This window comes from Ovis canadensis, chromosome 10 (genome assembly GCF_042477335.2).
Source record: "Ovis canadensis isolate MfBH-ARS-UI-01 breed Bighorn chromosome 10, ARS-UI_OviCan_v2, whole genome shotgun sequence".
In the NCBI taxonomy this organism is placed as follows: Eukaryota; Metazoa; Chordata; class Mammalia; order Artiodactyla; family Bovidae; genus Ovis; species Ovis canadensis.
In genome coordinates, this window is record NC_091254.1 from 25,497,821 (window position 1) to 25,520,354 (window position 22,534).

General features: G+C 42.5%; 1 protein-coding gene across 2 annotated transcripts in view; it reads left to right on the forward strand.

The window, feature by feature from the left end:
- The window catches only part of CNMD (chondromodulin), an 89,217-nt gene extending 80,995 nt beyond the window's left edge, over window positions 1-8,222 (forward strand). The window contains exons 10-11 of one of the 2 annotated variants that reach the window (XM_069602168.1): window positions 2,633-2,802; window positions 7,631-8,222. In XM_069602168.1, the coding sequence (XP_069458269.1) occupies window positions 2,633-2,802; window positions 7,631-7,846 (386 nt within the window). In that variant the 3' untranslated portion in view covers window positions 7,847-8,222. The remainder of the gene's footprint in view (window positions 1-2,632; window positions 2,803-7,630) is intronic. The other variant, XM_069602169.1, reaches the window with a different exon arrangement.
- The last annotated feature ends 14,312 nt before the right edge of the window (window positions 8,223-22,534 follow it).

The following is a 22,534-nucleotide window of genomic DNA, read 5'->3' on the forward strand; positions in this document are numbered from 1 at the left end:
GCTGTGACTTGTTTCCTCACACTCCAACAGCGTGATCCCTTCTGAAATATTCAGTAATGTATCATTAAGTATTAATCACACATCATAGGTATTCAATCATCACCCCATCCATCCAAGAATTACACATATACACAACGGCAGAAAAGCAGAAATCACCTAAATGCCCCCAGATTTGAAAAGAATTAAATTAAATGTTGGTGTAGTCACAGGATGGAATAACATAGACATTAAAAGTGAGGGATTTTCTTTCCAGTCTCTCATAAATGCAGTGTATTTTACAAGAAAGACAACAAAATAAACCCTTTCCGAGGATGCCGGGATGCCCCCCCCCCCGCCCACATAGTTCTAATAGAGCCTCTCAGCACCAGGGTCCAGCAGCCCCTGCCCTCGGAGCTTCATGCTGGCAGGTCGTCAGCATCACAGAGCTGAACCGTCAGAGCCCTGGGAGTGACCAGACCAGCTCAGAGAGAAGTGGCGGGGAGCTGAGGTCTGCTGCCCGTGGGCTGTGTGCCACAGCTTCCCATTTTGTCCTTATTTCATCTTTACCAACAACTACCCAGGCTTCCAGGTGGTGCTAGTGGTCAAGAACCCGCCTGCCAAGGCAGGAGAGGTAAAAGACGTGGGTTTGATTCCTGGGTCGAGAAGATGCCCTGGAGAAGGGAATGGCAGCCCACTCCAGTGTTCTTGCCTGGAGAACCCGTGGACAGAGGGGCCTGGTGGGCCACAGTCCATGGGGTTGCAAGAATCGGACACAACTGAAGCAACCTAACACACACTGTATTCTAACAACTGTCCAGGTAACTAGTCATACTCTTTGTTTATAGATGAAGAAACTAAGGTCAGAGATTGAATCGCTCTCCTGAGGTCATTGATGAAAAGAAGTGGAGGTGATTTTAAAAAAATTTTTAATTAGAAAAAAAAAAAAGAAATGGAGTCTGAGATTTGAATCTAGGTCTCCCCAATGCCTCTCCAGCCCTGCCTGAGAAACCAAGAGGCTACCCTTGGAAGCTATCCACAGCTGGGCACACAACCACACCCTCACAGATAACATGGCATCATATCATCATCCCCTAACATTCGAGGGCTTATTCCATGCCAAACACTATGCTAAAACCCTGAGACAAAATTCTCATGACCTCTGTCGCTACCCTGTGAGCTAGATACTACTATTATCCCCATTTTAGAGAAAAAGAAACTGAGGCTCGCAGAGACACCAAAGCCACCCCTGTGGTCCTCTCTCCATTCTTGTTACTCAGCGGCCATGAGGACCCACAAGGCAGAGTGGAGAGCAAAGGCACCGAGCTGGAAGCCAGAGACACTCACGCCTGCCACCGGTTCTGTGATCTCGGCTGAGTCACTTGGTCTTTTCAAGCCTAACAACTGCATCTTCTATTCTGCATCTGCTAATCGGATGCCTTTGTGTATAAAAGTGTTTGCTTATTCTACCCCAGAATTTGTAAAAGAATCAACCAAGGACTTCCCTGGTGGTCCAGTGGTTAAGTCGCCCGCCAGTACAGGGGACACGAGTTCAGTCCCTGGCCTGGGACGATCCCACATGCCGTGGCCAACTACAGAGCCCATGAGGAGCAACAAGAGAAGCCGCTATAACGAAGAGGAGCCCCCACTTTGCTGCAGCTAGAGAAAGCCCAAGAGCAGCCGTGAAGACCTAGCACAGCCAAAAATAAATAACTTTTTCAAAAAAGAATCAACCAAAATAATAATAAACCTCCTGAAAAAACTATAAATTTAAAACTGTAAATTATACATATATTGTAAATCCAGGAGGAATGCATAGGGCTGCAAATAACAGGATAGCTAACCAACAGTGATTTCAACAAATACATACAGGTTGACTATTTTCATACAGCTAGAACCCTGGAGGTAGGTTTTTGGCACTGTCATCAACTCTCTTTGTAGCTTACTGTCTGCTACGTGAGGCATGCTGGATTGTCATCCTTCTATCACTTCTAGTCACATAACCCAGATATCACGTCTACATTCAAGGAAGGTAAACCAGATGGAGGAAGCTGTGTCCATCCCGTTCACCAAGAGAGCAAACACTTTCCTGGAAACTGCAGTAGCATATTTTGCTTAGGTCCCATCTGGCCAGTCCTAATTGCAAGGGAGGCTAGGGGGAAAAGTGCTACTTTACTTTCTCAGCCCCTAAGGAGAAGCAGGGGATTCCCTGGTGGCTCAATGGTAAAGAACCCACCTGCCAAAGCAGGAGACTCGGGTTCAACCCCCGGTCCACGAAGATCTCCTGGAGAAGGAAATGGCAATCCGCTAGTATTCTTCCCAAGAGAAGCCCAGGGACAGAGGCGCCTGGGGGGCTATAGTCCAAGGGGTCACAAAGAGTAGGACATGACTGAGCCACTGACCAAGAAGTAGATGCCTTACACCATCTGCCTCAGCATTATAAACCAAAGTCTGGTTACCTGATGTTAAACCCCAGCCTGAAACGTGCTTCGGTCTTAAGAAAATGTGTATATTTAAATAGGATAGGATCTACTCATGTGTTTGTTTTTATATCTTTTTCTTATGCTTTTCACCCTGATAAACACAGAATTTGCTTAACGAAATAAAGGAAATAACTCACAGCAGTTTTATTGTTGTTGTTTTCATATTTTTGTAGAAATCCAGAGAGAAAGAAGAGAATTGGTAAGAAAAATCGTTACCACAACGACCACAAGAAGACTACGCAGCGGCCCTCGGGGCACCCCAGGCCCTGAAAGACCGAACAATGGAACCAGACCCAGCATCCAGGAGGACGCAGAGCCCTTCAACCCAGACAACCCTTACCACGTGAGTGCCGGCGTCTGCCCCACAGCTCACCCAGGCGCGTGAAACCCAGCGCCAAAGCTGCGTGGCGCTGCTTGAGAGCTCAAGGCACTCAGCAGTCAACGGAGACTTCTATTCGATTATTTCGCATACATCTTAATTTGCCTATTGCAGAGTTTATAAGTGAGGGTAACATCACTTCTGTAGTGTAAAATCCTGATGGGTTGTACTCCTTATTCAAGGTTGTTTTCTGGGCTCTGCTCGTTTGAGTCACAGGCAAATTCATGATGACCTATTCACATCAGGAATTTGATTATTTAAAAATATTTCCAAGCATGTGCCCTGCAGGCAGCACACAGATTGAAATACTCTTTCCCCCTATGTCCACGATAGTCATCCAGTCATCAGATTTTTGCTGAGAAACTGCTCTTTTCCAGGCCCTGTGCACACAGGAGTAACTTCTGCCCTCGAGGGCACTCAGTCCATTCGGGAGACAGACTCACACAGGGATCGAACGCTCCAGACAGAAACCTTGAGAACTGGTGTTTGTAAGGATGACACCAACATGCTAAACACTTCTCAAATCTTCAACAAAGTGTAGTTTATCATTACTATACTTTGTAGGGAGTGAAATCAGAAAAATAAGTACTTATGTGTAACTAGTGTTTTAACTAAATAATAAACTAGTATTTTAACTAGTTAGCAAAAAATACATGCATTTATTTTAAATGTATACAATGAAAAGTGAATTTACCTTCTACCACAGATACCCTCCTCCGAGCAGTCTATTAACAACGGCTGTTTGCCCACTTCCTCTGCATAAGTGTACACACACACACACATTTTTAACACAAAAGAGCGTACATAACTTCCTTACTTTGCTGTCTCTCCAGTTACAATACAGCATTTTAGGAATTCCACTGTATCTCTTACATGGATCCACCTCATTCATTTTAATGGTGACCTTGTATTTCATTGTGTGGATACATGTATAGAAATTTAAACAGTTCTGCTTTGGTGGGCATGTAAATATTCCTCCAATACCATTAATAGGATATACCTAGTACCTCCTGCACAGGGTATGGGAAAGAAGATGTGAGGTCATGCAGATGAAGCTGTTAGCACAGTGCTCGGCACATAGGAAGTACGAACTTGCTCCCTGTTAGCTATTAGTCTTATCCACACTTCTTGTACATGAAGGGAGTATATCTTTAGCACAAATGGGGCTTCCCTGGCGGTGTGCTGTGCTTAGTCGCTCAGTCGTGTCCGAGTCTTTTCGACTCCATGGACTGTAGCCCGCTAGGCTCATTTGTCCATGGAATTCTCCAGGCAAGAATACTGGAGTGGGTTGCCCATACCCTCTTCCTCCAGGGGATCTTCCTAACCCAGGCATCAAACCCAGGTCTCCCGCATTGCAGGCGGATTCTTTACCAGCTGAGCCACTAGAAAAGCCCTTCCTGGTGGCTCTGTGCTGTAGGCATTTAAAAAACTGCAAGTGCAGAGAGAGTCTTTCTCTGAACTCCCCTTATCTGCCTAAAGACAAATCCTCCAGAAGGAATTCTATTGTCATAAATCCCCTCCCCGGGAGTTTCATTAACCAGGGAAGATGGACTCATCACAGGAGGAGAGTGGAAGTCAGCACCACATTCAGACAAACTTCATACCTCCAATGTGTTCTTCTAAGGGTCCACTCGTCTCTCCTAGAAGTCACTGACCCTGCCATAAGAGATCTACATCCCCATCTACCCTTTCCTATTCAGATGATATTTAATCCTGAATTTTAAGCTGCCTGGGAGTTACTCTTGTCCTGGGTATCTTCCATTCAGACGGTAAAGAATCTGCCTAAAATGCGGGAGACCAGGCTTCGATCCCTGGATTGGGAAGATCCCCTGGAGGAGGGAAAGGCTACCCACTCCAGTATTCTTGCCTGGGGAAGCCCACGGACAGAGAGGCCGGGCAGGCTACAGTGCATGGAGTCGCAGAGTCAGGCACGACTGAGTGACGAGCACTTTCTCACTTTTTAGCGCGAGTACTGACGCATGTGGGTTTACTGGGTCACAGTAGATGGGAATTTTGCATTTTAATGGAGGACACTAAACTGCCTTCCAGGGAAGGCAGCTGCAAGTCTTCAAATGTAATGCAAGGCCTCATTTATTATCAAACTTTGTAAACAGTCTTGGGTGTAAAACTGCGTCTCCTGCCTTGGCTAGTCTTCACTCATCTGTAAGGCTGAGCATCTTTTCACACACGGAGAAGTCATTTGCGCGTTTTCTTTCCTGTGTAGCCTATTCAGTCCTTTATCGTATCACGTGTTGCAAGTTATTTTCTAGTTTGTCATTTTAGACTAATATTTTAAAAAGACGTAGAGCAGAAAGTATTTTTGAAGTAACCCAAGGCTTACTAGAAAATTCAGGACGCCACGGTACTTCCTTCGGTAAAGCTCAAAGAACAATAAAGGAATTGAAGAGACAAACAGAAGTTGGTTTACTCTCCAGGCAGCTGGCCTCCCTGCACCTGGGTCTAGGAGGGGGCTTCAGCCCCTTTACAGGAGGTGGGTAGGATGCGACTGCGCCCTGCTTCTGGACTTCAGGGATCTGTGTTCCTCAAAAACTTCCACACAGCAGTTTCTTCGAGCTTGTAAGCAGGAACATCTCCCTACGACTTCCGTCCTTCCCTTATCCCTTTAAGGAAGTATCTCAGAAATATCTCAATAACCAGAGATTTCTGCCAACTTCTTAATCCTAACAAACTTTTGTTGGCCCCTCAGGTCAGATGCCTCAGCCGGCAGGCTTGTTGGCTCCTCCCACCCTGTGTGTGCGCGTGCGCTCAGCCGTGTCCGACTCTGCAACCCCGTGGACTGGAGCCCACCAGGCTCCTCTGTCCGTGGGATTTTTTAGGCAAGAATACTGGAGTGGGTTGCTGTGTCCTTCTTCAGATCCTCCCAACCCAGGGACTGAACCTGCATCTCCTGAGTCTCCTCCATTGGCAGGTGGATTCTTGACCACTGAGCCACCTGAGAAGCCCCTCAAATCGGGGTTTTTTTTATTTTGGCCGTTCCAGGTGAACCTTTTCCAAGATATAAAGCTGGAGGAGGAAAGTCTGCAGAATTTGAAAAAACGAAACAAAACAAAAAACCCTGGTGTTAGTAAGACAAATACTTTGATGACAAAATGTGAACATAAGCTTTATTGGATGGTGTTGAATTGTTAAGTCTTGTGAGGTGTGGTAATGGCAGTGTGGTGCAGGAAAATATCTTATTTTGGAGAAACATTCTAACATATTTATGGGTGAAATGTCACAATGCTCTCTTTAAATTTACTTTAGAATTTTAAATACTTTAAAAAAATCAGATTTGACAAAAGGTTAGCAATTGTCAAATCCAGATGATGTTCAAGTACACAATTTTCTCCACTTTTCAGTTTGGTCTGAAATGTCTTATAATTGAATGCCCCCCACCCCTAAAATAGCTGAATAAAAAAAGTATACCAGAAAAGGTGATAGGGTTGCTCAAGTTCACTTGGCTCATTGAAGTCTAACCTACGTTGGTGCTTTGGTGCTGTCTCCCCACCAAGTTGTTCCTCCAGGAAAGAGCTTTAAATTGAATAAAGTATTTCCATTATTGATACAGACTCCCCCCCACCATTGTAATGCAATGCCATAATAAAGAGACTATAGAATCTATACCCCTAGAAATTCATGAAAAGGAAACCCAGATACACAATTTGGCAGGTGCCAAATTTCTTCCAGTTCTGTGGTCTTTCCAGCAGTGAAAAGGGCTCTGTAGGTGACCCTGGGACTTCCCAAGTGGCTCAGTTGTAAAAGAATCTGCCTGCTAATGCAGGAGACAGAAGTTTGATCTCTGCATCGGGAAGCTCCCCTGGAGAAGGAAATGGGAACCCACTCCAGTATTCCTGCCCAGAGAATCCCACGGACTGAGAAACCTGGCAGGGTACAAACAGTCCACGAGGTCACAAAAGTTGGACACCACTGAGCATGTGAGTAACAAGGTGACTTTTAACTTCGGTACAAGTTTGTAGTTAACTATCATCATGGCACACACAAACTAGCAGGTAAAGTTTGAGGTCTTCAATCTTTACACAGTAAATGGTGCCCTTTCCCGAGGGTAACAGACTCTTACATTACACGAAGGCAGAAGCGAGATGACTTGCTAAGTGTTCTCAGCCAGTGCAAGTGGAATGGGAATCTGTTGTTAGCCTGGACCAGTGAATTCCAAATATGCTCCCCAGAGCCCTGGAAACCATCATTACAAGATGCCAGGGGGCCTCAGCAGCAGCAGAAATGCTACTTTTGAATCAGGCTTCCTTCCTATTTTCCTACTTAGGACAAGTTGAGCCACTACTGAGTGGTAACCATGGCTCACTGAAGGCGTAAGGGAACTTCACGCGTGCCGAGTCGCTTCAGGCATGTCTCTTTGTGCCCCCATGGACTGCAGTCCGCCAGGCTCCTCTCTCCATGGGATTCTCCAGGCAAGACTGGGGTGGGCTGCCATGCCCTCCTCTAGATCTTCCTGATCCAGGGATGGAACCCCTGTCTCTTTTGTCTCCTGCATTGGCAGGTGGGTTCTTTACCACTAGTGCCACCTGGGAATGGAGAAACTTTACCATAACATTAAAAAAAAGATTCTTCCTGTAAGTGACCGATCAGGCAGGGTGGAAGTTCCTTCATGTTAGAAGAGTTTCTGAATGATAAGGTTTTAAAGATTGAAAGCGCCTTACGGAAAACAGTGATTGCTGGTACCACCAAGACATTTAAGACCTTATTTTAAAATAATGTGTGTGCTATAAACGTCTCCTCATGAAGGAAACACAAGTAATTCTTCCTTATTTCACAGCAGCAGGAAGGAGAAAGCATGACATTCGACCCCAGACTGGATCATGAAGGAATCTGCTGTATAGAGTGCAGGAGGAGCTACACCCACTGCCAGAAGATCTGTGAGCCCCTGGGGGGCTACCACCCATGGCCCTACAACTACCAGGGCTGCCGTTCAGCCTGCAGAGTTATCATGCCTTGTAGCTGGTGGGTGGCCCGCATCCTAGGCATGGTGTGAAAGCACTTCAGGGAGCAGGTGCTGTGAAGAAGTCAAACTCCAGAGACAACCAAAGCTTGGGGCATCTTGAAGCTAAAGGGACCATCAAGTATTTTATGTTCCATCTGAGCAATGTTATTCGAGACACTGAACAGAATACTTCTCAACTGCTTTACAGAACTTTATTCAGAATTGCACATGTACTGAGAGGGTAGTTTTAAGTCTAAAATATCATAATAATCCTTTTATTACTTGCTATTGTTTTGCTTTTCTTTGCCAGGAAGGTCTGCTTTTAAGCCTTCCTTACCAAGCTATTTTGAAATAACCATGAAAAATTACTTACAATATATCTCAACTGTACACTTGAGTTCCTTTTAAATCAAGTCACTGACTAAAACGATTGGCTTCTGTTGTTATTTGCTCAGAATTCCTCAGTTTTTCTTAATCTTTACTGTTCTTTCCTCGTCTTGCAAATGTGCCCCCCGAGTTCCCAGATAAAAATAAGAGACAAAATAAGATATCTAATGAAATCTACCTGGGAGTAAACCTAACCCTGAAGGTGGCAGCTCACGGGAAGTCCTGGGAATAGGAGGCTGGCCTGTTGAGAGTCACGTCCAAGAGGAGAGCACCAGGACAAACAGCAGAGTGCAGAGCAAGGCTAACCAGACTTGTGGGGCAGCACCTGCACCGACATTCTGAAACCAGGTCTGCACATCCCTCGCAATCTGCTTTCAGTTACGTGGTCTTCAGGCTCGCAGCAGCATAATGACTTCTACCTTTGTAGCACAAGCTGGGCTGCTGACATAGTTCAGTTACCAGCTGAGTTACTCTCCTAGTAACACGGGCAGCGCTGTCTGATAGACACGGCTGAGGAGGGATGGCAAATCTCAGGACCAAGGACTGTCTTTAAAAATTGAGACATCAGGAAGATGAACAGGGATTTTGTATTTTTGACATTTTAGTTTTGACCCTCATAGTTTTAAGAGATTAAAAACCTTCCTAAAGAAAAGTTTTCCAAAACAATGCAAAGATTCAGAGAAATTAAAGGTTGTGATACCACAACAGTCCCATAGTCTAAAGACACCTTACTATTGTACATCTAGTTTTCAAACTTGGTTATCAGACGAATACCCATATACCTACATTAAATGGGATGAACAGCAAGTTAGGTCTTTGGAGAAAAAAGGGATGAAGGACAGACACACTGACATGTATGGCCACACTGTTCAGGGGGCAGCAACTTCCTGTAGCTACAAATTTTACATTTTCAAAATGGCTGCCCCTCTACTAAGCAAGTCAGTGCCAATGGTTATACACACCACCTCCCACCTCATCACCCAGCAGCCTGTATGTCCTTGCCTCTGCAAATAAAAGAGGAAAAAAGACAGGAGTCAGTGATCCCACCCCAAAAGTGCTTGCGCTCTCATGAGGCAGATGACTGGGCTGCAGTACACCGAAGGCCTTGATAGACTTGGGAGCACTGGGCTTCTGGGGAAGAGAAGGCCTTCAATGGGTCTTCGAGGATGAGCAGGAGTCGGCCAGGCGGTGATGGGAAGGGCATTCCAGGGAGAGAGAGCAGTTCCGGTAGAGGCATGACGCTGTACGGTTAAGCAGGGACGGAGCATTCAGGCTGAGGCGGGCGTGTCAGGACGGAAACAGAGGCAGAAGCTCCAAACAATACTGCATGTCAACTTTGAGTTTACTGGGGGAAACGGCAGCCCACCCCAGTACTCTTGCCCGGAAAATCCCATGGACAGAGGAGCCTGGAGGGCTCCAGTCCAGAGTCACCAAGAGTCGGACACGACTTAGCTATTGAACACATACACACAGAAGGCAAAGGAAACCAACGGAAGGTTTTGGGCAAGGAGGGGGCTGGTCGTTTCCACTTTACATGGAGCCCCTTGGAAGCTTTCCATGTGGGAACTGAAGGGTGCCAGACTTAGCGGGGAGGGCGGGTCACAAGGGAACGAAGGCTGCCTCCTGACAACGTGCTCCCTCTTCAAAGCACCACAAGTAAATGAAATATAGGTGCATAACTTATTTAATAGATAATGGGATTATGCTGTTATGAAAGTCACTTGGCACCTAAGGAATTCAACACAGCATGGATATTTTAAAGACAAAAAAGAAAAAGTGTAGTTGCTTGGTTGCGTCCAACTTGGTGACCCCATGGACTGTAGCCCACCTGGCTCCTCTGTCCATGGGATTCTCCAGGCTGGAACACTGGAGTGGATTGCCATGCCCTCCTCCAGGGGATCTTCCCAACCCAGGGATCAAGATCAGGTCTTCCACATTACAGGCAGACTCTTTACCATCTGAGCCAAAGCTCTGAGCTTTTTAAGGACAGAGGGGAAAGTCAAAGTTGGATTAAATGCAGGAATGACAAAGAGACTCAAATTTTTCAGTGAAAAAAACCTAAAGGTCTACTTTGAAAGAGAAGAATCGAGTGTACAAAGAATATTTGGTTAAGGGAGAGAGGACACTGCAGAACACAAACTTTTCACAAACTGCTCCTAATCCCTAAGGGACCTCCGACCTGGTCAGTCCAAAAGCTGCAAATGCTGCCCAGTTTGCAGTGCTGAACCTCAACCTGTCCTTTAGCTAGTCCTCAGTGGTGAGGCAGACCAATCCTTAGGACACCACAGGTTCATTTTCAAGGTCCTCAAGTCCCATCTTGATTCAGTCGCCTTAGATGTGATGGGTGCTGCTGTGTCAGCAGAGAAGATGAAGAAACAGTACTGCTGGGTTTCAGCAAGTGATCCACGTCACATTTACATACCTCATTGAACAAATTTCCTCTGCAACGTTAAAAACTTCCTTAACCTCATCCTTAAACCTCCTTCCTACCATCACCTCAAATAACTGTTGACACTAAAAAAGCAAATATATTCAGAATAATCACTTAACCCACTCAACAGTTGTTCTTATACCAGATTTTATTACAGTCTGAAATACAAGCTACATTTTTACAAAGTAGAAATTCCTTGTGTGGGAATAATTTTTATTTCTGCATAAGCTGAATATGCTGATCTGATTTGTTTTATGTACATTTATTTTATAGAAATGTCACATTTTCTCTTAAGTTAACTGACTTATTGAGGGGAAGGAGGGAGTCAACAAAAATCTACATGCAGATAGCCCCAGTAGCATATGCAGACAGAAAGGTGCAAATTTGAGTCAACTATGCAAACTTTAGCAAAAACGTTTTACAAGCAGAGTGAGTTTTGCTGTTTATAAAAGAAAGCTGAATTCCTTTTAAGGGCTTTTGTACATATATGCATGCTCGTATTTTATATGCATATACAGGTTTCACTTTGAAAAAGCCCAGTATGTTAGAATCAAATTTACAGAACCGGTTAAGTTAGTATTGACTGAGTCAACCACAAATTTTATTTAAAATGCTTACATTCAGAAGTAATCAATTTACATACAATTTTTAGGTACTTCCTGTGTAAAGGTAAGTACATCTATATATGCATTTGCGCATGTATTGATGTAGCCTAACCTAGCAATAGCTAATGCTATTTTCTAAGGTATTTTGGTTGACTGAACCTTTACTATGTCTTCATAGTTTTTAAATCAAATATACAAGAGTCAGTCTTTATTAGGATCTATGTTATTACCATAGGTTGATAAAGATCAGTAACAAAGCTATGAAGAAGTCCCTAGGTTAACCACCAAGTTATTAAATACCATTTGTTTTAAGAAGCATACCCCACTGTAAGCTCCCTCTATGAGTTTGCTAGTAACGTTACAGATGTCACGTCACATTTCTGTTCTGTGCTTGCTCCTGTGCAAAAATTCTCTTCCTATCAAATTTCTGCAATTGAATCAGTCTCCTTTTTCTCATCTGTAACATGGCTGCAGAAATCTTAACAGCAATAAGATAGTCTGGAAGAAATACTCTCTATACACTTTTTCTTAAAACTAGCATTATATTTGCACATTTACTTGCAGTTTCTTAAAAACATGATTTCTGTAGCTTCCTGTTCTTCAGCTTCCCAAGGTGTGGATTATTTACCAAAAATTTTCTTTTCAATCGCCTATTTATTTCCTTAACGTAGACCATTATCCATCTTTTTTATGATGGATTTACTTTATACTGACACAGTCAAAGACCTGGAATAAACTTAACCAGCATAAACTTTCTCTCAGCAGGAAATTATGCTTTTAAAGGCAAGTGGTTTCTTTTTCATTAAAACCATACTCCTGCCTAGAAGGTGCTCAGGAAACTACAGCTACAAAGTGAGAAAGATCTCCGCTCCAGAAAGCTCTCCCCTAACACACATCCTACTTGACTTAATCAACCAGCATTATAATGTTTAATTCATTTAGCACCTATGTGTAATCATACAACATCTGAGAATATTCCAGTTGCTAAAGAAGTTGCCTTATTTAAATCAATACTATGATATTCCATATATACTCCATGGATACTGACTACTCTAGTATTCTCTGCTCCATTTTAATAATATCTCAGCAACAATAAATAGCATATTGTCCAAATGGTCTCAATTTGCTTCACTCGACTGAAAAAGATTTTCATCATGTGCAGCACCACATGGTTATATGGATTCAATGACTTGTATCATAATGACCGTAAGGTTCTGTTGACAGAGGAACAAAAATCACCACTAAGCACTCCTCTGCCTCACATCTACATAGAGGGAAACAGATTCTTCACAAGGACAAGATTCCATGTAGCTTTTCACCTGTCTCTATAATTTTTCAGAAATAAGACATCAGAGATGAAGAGCGCTAATAACATCACTTTTCAATCTTTTACTCTATGAAATCGCTTTCTTAAGGGTAAGGTCCCAGGTCACATACTTTGACGTCACCAGGTCACAATAAACAGATTTACTGGGCCCTACAAACCTACTGCGTCAAATCTCAGGAGGAAAGCAGTGAGAGCCTACATTTTAAGAAACAAGCTTCCCAGGCAAAGGTCGTTCACCCTCAAGCTTATACAGAATACCTTCCCAACGGTGTAATTTTTAGTTGCCTGGCATTTGGGACAGTTGTCAGAAGATGAGCTCAAGACTGGGGTAAATAGCTTAAGTTTTACATAAGTTAAATTCTATCTGTGTAAGTGAAAGAACACTTATGAAGAAAGTATATGAGTGTGTCTGAGAAAAAATTTCTTTGTAAAACTAAAGATTTAGACTAGTAAGTATTTAAGATTCATTCTGGCTCTAAAATTCTGATTTTTGTTTTGTCTCATGTTGACAAGGAATGGAATGCAAATACATGTTTAAGGGAGTCTAGGTCCCAAAACTACTTCTAGTCTTGCCAGATGGCCCATAAAAACATGCCTGCTGATCTTTGACAATTCTATTCAACATCTAATCCTGTACCACACTAAGTTTCTCTTCATCATCAGCTGTTCTAATTAACCCAATTTCACCTCAGTATCTAGTCTTCTATACTTAAGACTCCAGAATAGGAAACAGCTTTGCTAAACAAAGATTAAACTGAAATGTAATATCACCTATAATGTGAAGAGAACAGAAATAAATATTTCAATAAAATACTGACTCTAAGGATTTCACATATAACCATTAAGTCATAAACTGTAGCTCAACTTCATTCACAGCATCAGGTGTTCAGAGTAAACTTCCACTGCAATCCCCGTTAGATTTATAAACTACATTTGACTGCATGTACATTTAATAAAACTGAAGACATAAACTGTGACAGCACCGAGAACAACAGGGTTCCACATTACGCTGGGGCGAGCCCTGGCATTAGCTACCGTCGCCTCACCAGGACCACCCGCAAGGCCCTAGGTGATGGAGGCCCCCACCACCTCCACCCACCCCATCTCCCCTCACTCACTCCGCCCCAGCCCCGCCGCCTCCCCAGCAGCCGCTGCTGGCAGTGCTGGTTCTCAAGCATCTTCCTGGCTCCCTCCACTTCCTTCAAGTCTGTGTTTAGGCATCACCTGCTCACTGAGTTCTCAACTGGGCTCCTACATCAAGTGTCAACCACCGACTGTCCTCTTCGCATATGCAGTTTTCTCCCTTAGCATCTAGTTAACACCATTAACATGCACCCTGCCTATTTCCCCCATGAGCTAGGCTCCATAAATGCAGAGAATTCATTCACCAGTGCATCCCCCTGGTTTGGAAACCGTGTCTGGCACATACCTGGCCTTCAACGTTGATAAGAATGGGTATGATGCCATGAACATGAAATTTTCACTTATCTATATTACCCTACATATTATTCCATTACCTATATTACAGTGAAAACCCACCCCAAGAAAAAAAGTATGGCTTTTGACAGAAAGACTGCAAAGGTATTAATATTGTTTACAAAAATAAAGTATGCAATTCTCACCAAAGTGGTTCATATAGTATTCAGTATCTCAGCATTTCTCTGGGGGTTTTCCAGAAAAAAAAAGTACTAGTAAGCAGTTCAAACGTTCACCTCCAGAAGCTGGTATGCTTGTAAGTGAAACTGCTTGATCCACTCTTGGTTTCTAGACCTGTGCACATCTCCACACAAATTCCTAAATTCGCAAAACTCTGGCCTCTTTTACTCTACCTAAGTTTCTTGGGCTCAAAATCTCTTCTCAAAGAATAACTAACCTAGTAAGAAAGTAAACGTCAGTCCATTCTTTCAGGAAATCCACGTATTTTGGTTTTAAAACACTGAGGGGAAAATAAAAGGAAACTAAAAATTTACATTAATCACAAAAATACCTGAATATCAAATGGATTTTGATTAGTTACGTAACTGCTATTCCCTCTAGTGATGAAGATAACCGAAGAACAAATCAGATTTTCTCATGACCAGAGGTTAATCATGTTTTAAAAATCACTACTTTATATGCAGATGAATAAATAATATCAAGGTCACATATCAAAAACAAAGTACAATTTTAAAAAACTGTTTAGTCTAGTGTAAAACAACAGCTCCAACACTTGCATATCTACTACGTAAAAGGCATTATGCTCTGCATCAAAGATCCAAAAGTGAGTGAATAATGACGTAGGACACACAGGGTAGAACAGATACCACACAACTAACCCTAAAAGCAGTGAAACTCTGGGAGGCGCCTTACAAAGGCATCCCTGAGGCACCTCACATCACAGCTGGAGCGGCAGTGAATGAGCGGGTGCGGAACGGGTGACTTCACAGGACTAATCTAACTGAGGACACTTAAAGAATGAAGAGAAGAAAATAAGGACATTTCTCTCTGCAGCGTGCACCATGAAGACCATTTACCAAACTGTGAAGGGTTCTTCTCTATGCACCAGGGAAGTACTGCAGATACAAAGCTGGAAGCCAGCCCACCCCCCCCTCCCCAAAGCAGCCCAGTCACATGAGCGAAGAAATGAGGCAACTGTAGTGACTTGATAAAAGGCAGATCAAACTCGCAAACATGTTCACATGCTACGGTGGTTTTGGTTTGCTCTATCAATGGCTCTAACAGGTGCCTCAACCGTAAGCAAACAGCCTGATCCAACTGCTGCAAAGCCAGTGGTGGACAGAGCGGCCCAAGATTACACAGCCTTCCTGGAGGCAGCATGGGAGACAAGTTTTGACACAACAGTAGGCAACAGGCTTTCCAGGTTGGGTGGAAGGGGTAAAAACACACGGGATATTGAGAGACAGCAGAAGTCTGCAAGCTAAAAACAAGAACATGCAGTCGTCTTTATGTGGCACACACAGTCTAAAATATTCACTATAAGGCCCTTTACATGAAAAGCAGGCAGGCCCCTAGCCTATTCCTGTGTGCCTGGATCTTAGGTACACCGTGAGGCAGTGAGAGATACAACTGAAGAAATTTGTATATTTATGGCTGAGGCTCAATTACAAAAGCCCTTGAACAGCACAGGTAACAGATTGGTTACCTTCTTCTTAGGAATTCCAATACTCAACAGCACTGAGGGGAAAAAAATTAATCAAGGACTTTATACTTAACTGGCACTTGTTGGCCACACTCTTTTTGAGTCAGGACAACTGAGCCCTCACAGCCCTGTCAGGTAATCAGCATCCAGGGCAAAAAAAGTTCAGAAGGGTTAAGTCACTGTCCTCAAAACACCATTATGAACATCAAAATAGGGATTTTAAGATTTCAGATTCATGTTTTAGCATCCTTTCTGCTGTAAAAGATACCTCTGTGGTAGTCAAAATGAAAGAAACTGATCACTTTGCAACTAATAAACAGCAAAAGAGTTAAGTAGTAATTCCAAGGAAATATATTCAATTTCTTAGCATATTTCATAGGCACTACATTAAACCAGCTAAATTAGCCAAGTGTTCATCTGTAGTAAAATGGGTCACAGAAAGGGTCAATGCTAGAGTACAAATGATTGACAAGAAGTGGCAGTTGAGAGAGAAGCCCCCTGAACTTGAGTCTATAGTTGAGTATACAGTGTATATACAAGGTACTGCACAGACATTCTGCTCCCCACTGACCATCTGAGGGGCAGGGAGCAGGGGAGAGAAGGAACAGACCAATGAACTAACTCTTGCAAAAAGCAACTGTCAGCCTCTGTACACGGATGGAAATAACAGGACAGAATGTGTGGGCTCCAAGGGCTGTGATCTTGCAACTTGCTTTTATAAGCCCTAATAGTTTTCTTGTCTTGAGATTTAAATTAAAATGGAATTAAAATCAAAGAACTTCTGAAAGGAAGTCCCTTAACGGTCTACACCCAGTCCGTATATTCTGGCCACACTTCGTGATTCTTTTTAAAGCAGTGCTGACAACACGTGCATATTTAAGCTCTGCTTAAGTAAAATAACTACTGATTCAAAATAAAAGTTTTTCAATTAACTTTTATGCTCTTGCTGTAATTTTTTAAATTATACTAATTATTTTTAACTAGCTGATATACCTTCTTCAGACAGAATCCTGAATCTTGAAGGACTGAACTTAGGAAGGCTTTCTATAGTATTTAAACCTCTCAGCCTAAAAGCATGTTGATGTTATCCGCAACATTAAGCAACCACTCTCTGCACTTTACATATATAAGTACATATAACCCGATTCAAATACTTTGGGGCCAGATGTGTTTGTGAATTCAGAGATTTTAGAATGTAATATAGATATATTATGTATTCTGTAATAACCTCAGCAGGATCTGCAGTAGCATTAGCATTCTGTGAACAAATGAGTATTTCTGCAGCAAAATATATGACTATCCATATTGTAAGTTTAGATTTTATTTTTAACCATTGAGTCACACACACACACACACGTTTAGTTTTTAGAACCATCTGGATTAGGAGAAACAGTTGTAGAATTATCAACGCCCACGAGATGGGTACTAGCCCAGTTTCATAAACAGGAAGACTGGGGCGCAGAGACATTAAGCACTGGCCGGCTGTCACACAGCTGGCAAGCAGTGTAGTCAGGACTGATCTCAAGCAGGTGCTCCTCAGAGTCCATGCATTTAACCACGATGCAGTACTGCCACTTAGCGCACTGAACGGAGCATCAAGCACAGAGTATGTGTACTAGTTTCCTGCTGTTCACAGCTTTCACAGCTTGTGCTGTGGAGCAGTATAGATGCAAATGCCCATCTACAAGCACTGAAGACTATTTTAGTCCTATTTTCCTCCATGAAGACATGGAGGAACTTCTGAATGACACAAGGCTCTTGAAAAAGTTTAAAAAAGGCAAAATTACTGAAGAGGAATCTGAGAAGGGGCTGTTGACAAGTGGCAAAAGATCAACGAACACAGCAGATTTGGGGATCTCAGATCTCGGAAGATGACTGCTGATTCCCACCCCTCAGGTGAAACACACAGGAGTGGGGAATGCGGGGTGCTGGTCCCCCCTCAGCAGAGAGCTCAAGCTTCCTTCTACTGAACATCACAACTTCGGCAGCCGTTGGGGAGCTGCTGTTGCAGAAACGGCAGATGTGAGGGGTTTCACACTCCTGGGCATTTTACTAAAAACATACCAGCCGTGAAGTCTTAACAAGAAAATGTAAATTTACTTAACCATAAGTAACAGGTGTCAATATTTACTTTGATGGGTTACTTATTTGGTGGCTACTTTATATTTATTAAACTTACTTAATATAAAAAAATCATTTTGGGGCCAACAATACTGTTTTTGAAACATTTTTTTATAACTGAACCTTGTAAGAGAAAATAAAGTCAATGAGATATGTATGAGAAGTCTCAATGCATATGTAAGAGTTAAAAAAAACCTAATTTGAAAGCACAGTAAAGGTATTGGAAGATTCCAGACAAGCCAAACTTCAGAACATATGTAAAATGCTAACATGATTGGAGCAAATGGACTAAATCTGAATCATTTCAATTTCACTGAAAAACTCAGGGATTCACTGATCTTAATATGTGTAACTAGGTAGGAGAAAAACCTTAAGACAATTTTAGCATTTGAACAAGGAAAACTAGTGTGAGCTCCCAAGTTTAATGAACAAGAATATGTCAGGAATAACATGCTAGACTTCTTTCAACTGTATGGTTGTAAGTATATCTTGTTTCTCTGTAATTATCTGCATTTGAGAAAACAAAAATCTTCCACACAAGTCAGGACCACTTGCTTCTAATTACCTCCTCAAAGGGCAAGAGATCTAGACTCCTAGTAACCTTCCCTACTTAAGTAACTGATGATGATACTCTGATCTTTAAGAAATATACTTCCCAGCCCATTTATAAGAATTTAAAACTTCAACTTGCACATTCTCCGCTTCACTGTCAGTCAGTTGATGCATTAATAAAAATCACTCAGTTACCCAATTCATTCAGCTGTAAAAAGCGTGAGAACTCAAGTCTGATGGGCCGTGCTCCGTTCAAATTCCAGCTCCACCGCTTGTCAGTGGCGTGAACGAGGCAAAGAACCTAACTTGGGCCTGACTTCTCTGATCTGAGAGGATGGCATCACTACCTCACAGGACTGCTACAAGGCAGGATAGACAGAACACACCCAGCCCGTAAACAGCCCGAACAGCTGGCACTGTTACTGCCCTCACGGCTGAGCAATGTGTATGACTTTGGCTGATTTGGGGGCATAAGTTTACTGAGGGAGGAAGAGAGGCTAAGAGTTAAATTCATTTCAGAAGCAAATCGGAAGAGTAGCCCCCAGTAGTTACCCTTTTGAGTAAATCACTATTTCTGATTTACCCACAAGTTCCCGAGTGTTTCCAAAGTAAAATCTCGGGGTACGTCTACGATGATTTTACAGGAGAATATGCACTGTTAGAGAAAAAACCACCTGGATCAATGCTGACAACCCCTCATGTAGAGCCACACATGGGGTCTTCTCTGCTATTCCGGTGGCTAAGGCACCCTGCTTCCATTTCCGGGGGAGCTGGTTCGGTCCCTGCTTTCGGGGGAACTTACGATCCCACATGCACACAGTGCAGCCGAAGATAAAAACTGACGGGACCCTCCTGGCACAGAAATCACTATTTTGTCCTTTCAGTCCTTTTGGCACAGAAATCACTATTTTGTCCTTTTAGCTTTTATATTTCCTCCCCCTTGGTTCCTCCAATGCAGAGATAATGGATATATACATATATGTATTATTTTTTTTGGATGGAGGATGCAGTCATCAAGATATCCATAACTCTCATGGAGCTAAAATAGCAGGCAAGAGTGTAAAGGTAAACTTTTTATAGCTAGCTGGTACAAAAAAAAGCAGCTTGAGTAACAAACAAAAACACACACGAAACACCCAGAAATGTTCACCTGTTTTTGGAAATGTCAGTTAATAGGGACAAGTCAGAAACACGCACTCTAATTTGGATAACGAAGGTCCCCATAAAATGAAAGTTCACTGGGCAGATCAGAGGTCATTTAATAGGCAATACTGCTCTGGGTCAATGATGTATAGCTCTCAGATCAATGACCTAATCTGATGTGTAGATAACTAGGGAAGGAGAGAAAGGTAAAAGAGGAAAGGAGAGCCAAAAAATATTTCAGTATTAAATTAAAATGTCTATCTAAACCATTCATAATAGCATAGTGACATAACTTCATTTTAAATGTTCACTTGAAATTTATCTAAACAATTTATTTAGGACAGGTCAATTATTTTCTTCCTTATCCTATACAGTTAACCTGCTAAGAACATACAAGTTTTTCCAAACTCAGGGAGACAACAGCAATGATGAATCAATGTCTCGCGGTTAGTGACCACCACAAATCAAAGGAATGAAAATGCTGGGGTCAGAGGAAACTATAATAGTTATTAGTACAAACCAATCTTTTTCTTCTCTCCAAATAAAGATAGAGAAACCAGGTTATTAAAGGAGCCACTAACTGCCTTTGTTAAAGACTTGAACTTGCTAGTTAGTAACTCTGAATCATTAGGACACAGGACAGCAAGTTACCAAAACTGACCCTGGTGTTTCAAACCTGTTGGTGTAGCCACCTAAAGAGATTACTTTATAGCAAAATTTAAAGCAGCAGATTATCCCATTCAACACTCTTTGGAGACAGTAAAATTCTGGGAAGTCATCAAAGTGCAATTAATTACAGAAATTAGGAAAAGAGAGGGGCTTCCCAGGTGGTGCTAGTGGTAAAGAACCTCCCTGCCATGTGAGAGATATGGGCTCAATCCCTGGGTTGGGAAGACCCTTGGAGAAGGGACTGGCAACCTGGAGAATCCCACATTTGGACATGACTGAAGCAACACGCACACGCACACACACACACACACACACACACACACGAGATAAAGAACCTAAGGAAAAAAAACATATTCCAAGACTAAACATCAAAAAAGAAAACACATGCTAAGAGGAAAAAAAAGTATGTTCTGAAAAAACAAAAGCATAACCAGAGTAGGAATGAAGACCTGAGAACTGAAATAGGAGTGCCGGGGTTTCCTGGCAGCTTAGTGGTTAGGACTCCAGGTTGTACAGCCGTGACCCAGGAGGGAGGGGAGGGGGAGAAGAGGAGGGGAGGGAGCAGGCAGGGAGGAAGAAAATGGGAGCCTAGAAACAAAGTGGGACCAATTAATACCCAAGCTGAGAGAGTAGACTGTAAGTTAAGAGGCTCAAAATGAAGATTTTTAACTTTCTGGAGTCATAAATTTTCACTGCACAGAGTGGTAAAAGAGAAGCAGTACTTTAGCGTGTTACTTTAAGGCAAGCCATCCAAACCACTGCTTAAAATTCCTTTCTTCACCCATAAACCTACTGTATTTAGACTAGGCATTGTGTAACACAGTCACGTATATTAGGAACACCAAGTGGCTCAGCAAAATCCTGAATCCCACATCGTTAGGCAACAGAAAAACAAACTTTAGATAATACATCCTTCAAAATGCAAGCAAAACTATTAATAGTACTAGAACCTTTTCAAAAACCTGACTTCTGTTCTAACAGTGTCATTCCTAAAAAAGCAGCTGCTTTTAGGAGGCAAAAATGCTTCCGTATTTAGAATCATGGACTTCTAATTAAACTTTAAGACCCTATAGACTATTCACAGATTAAGGACCTAAGACACAGGAAGGCTGTCAGCCTGTTAAGGATTTTAGAGCTAACGGGTGGCAGGGACTTGCTGGAGCCAGGAGTCTCAGCTCGGGGTTGTGCTGCAGGCCTCTGACTTCCTAACTTTGCAACGAGAGCCCCTGAGGACTAATGGTACTGAGAAAACATCACTGGCTTGTTTCCCAAGCAGAAAATCTTAGAAATTCATACATGCAAGAACTTCATTTTGCCTCTTCTTTCAGTGTTCAAGAACAACAAAAAAAGGAGCCCATAACTCGAAGGGGCAGAAGGACAAGTGAAAACTGCGGCATGCATAAACAAGCAGTGACGGCAGGCCGAGGTGTGGCCAGGTATCACCCCAACTCACCTTCCTCGAGAACTCTCCTACACATCACGTCAAATGACTCAAATCAAAAGGCTGAGAACCCACTCTCTTTGGACATGATGGTTAATCTGCCTCCCATTTACGCCATCCTCTGCTGTGAGGGTACATGGTACTGCTTTGCCACAAAATGTCAGTAAGACCTAACAGACACCAACCTCGAGGGCACTATGGCTCCGAAACCACAGCGGGAAAGCCGATCAGGGCTACAGGTCATCCGTGGCCTCTGCTTTGCAACAGCTTAGACTGCCAAGAATTTTAATCATGGAACACTTTTTTGATCTCACACCTCTATTTATAAGTTCACCATTCAACCATTCCTTCATGAATGTTAATTTTCTCTCTCCACTAGATTATAAAGTCTTTGAAGTTAATGATCATGTCTTTTGGTTTTTGTATTCCCGTGGTATCTATCTATTCTAGAAACAGAATACACACTAAATATATACATATTAATTTACCCTCTCAACAGCTGCCCTAAACCACCAAAAGTAATCATGGGGCTGTGAGAAGAGAGATTTTCTAATAAAGAAAAAAAACATAAAAACCAAATCAAGCCACCAGTGCTGTAATTTCAGGAATCCTGCTGTGGCAAAAGCAGCAAGAAGTGGAGCGGGGCTCTTCTAAATGACTGTGTGACCCAGATTTACAGATTAGACTTCAGTATAGTTAATTTACAGAATAGAAAACTCAGGTATCAATGTTTTACACAGGAATTTGAAAGGTAAGGACCAAAATTCTCAGTGCAATTACAAATATTTCTCATAAAAATAATCAAATGGGAATTCCTTGTGATAAATAATTTCTCAAAGTTTTCATTAAAAACTTAAGAAAAAGGTAAATAAACCAAACTTTTTCATAGAAAAATTGTATTTACAACTCCATTCAAAAGCAGTT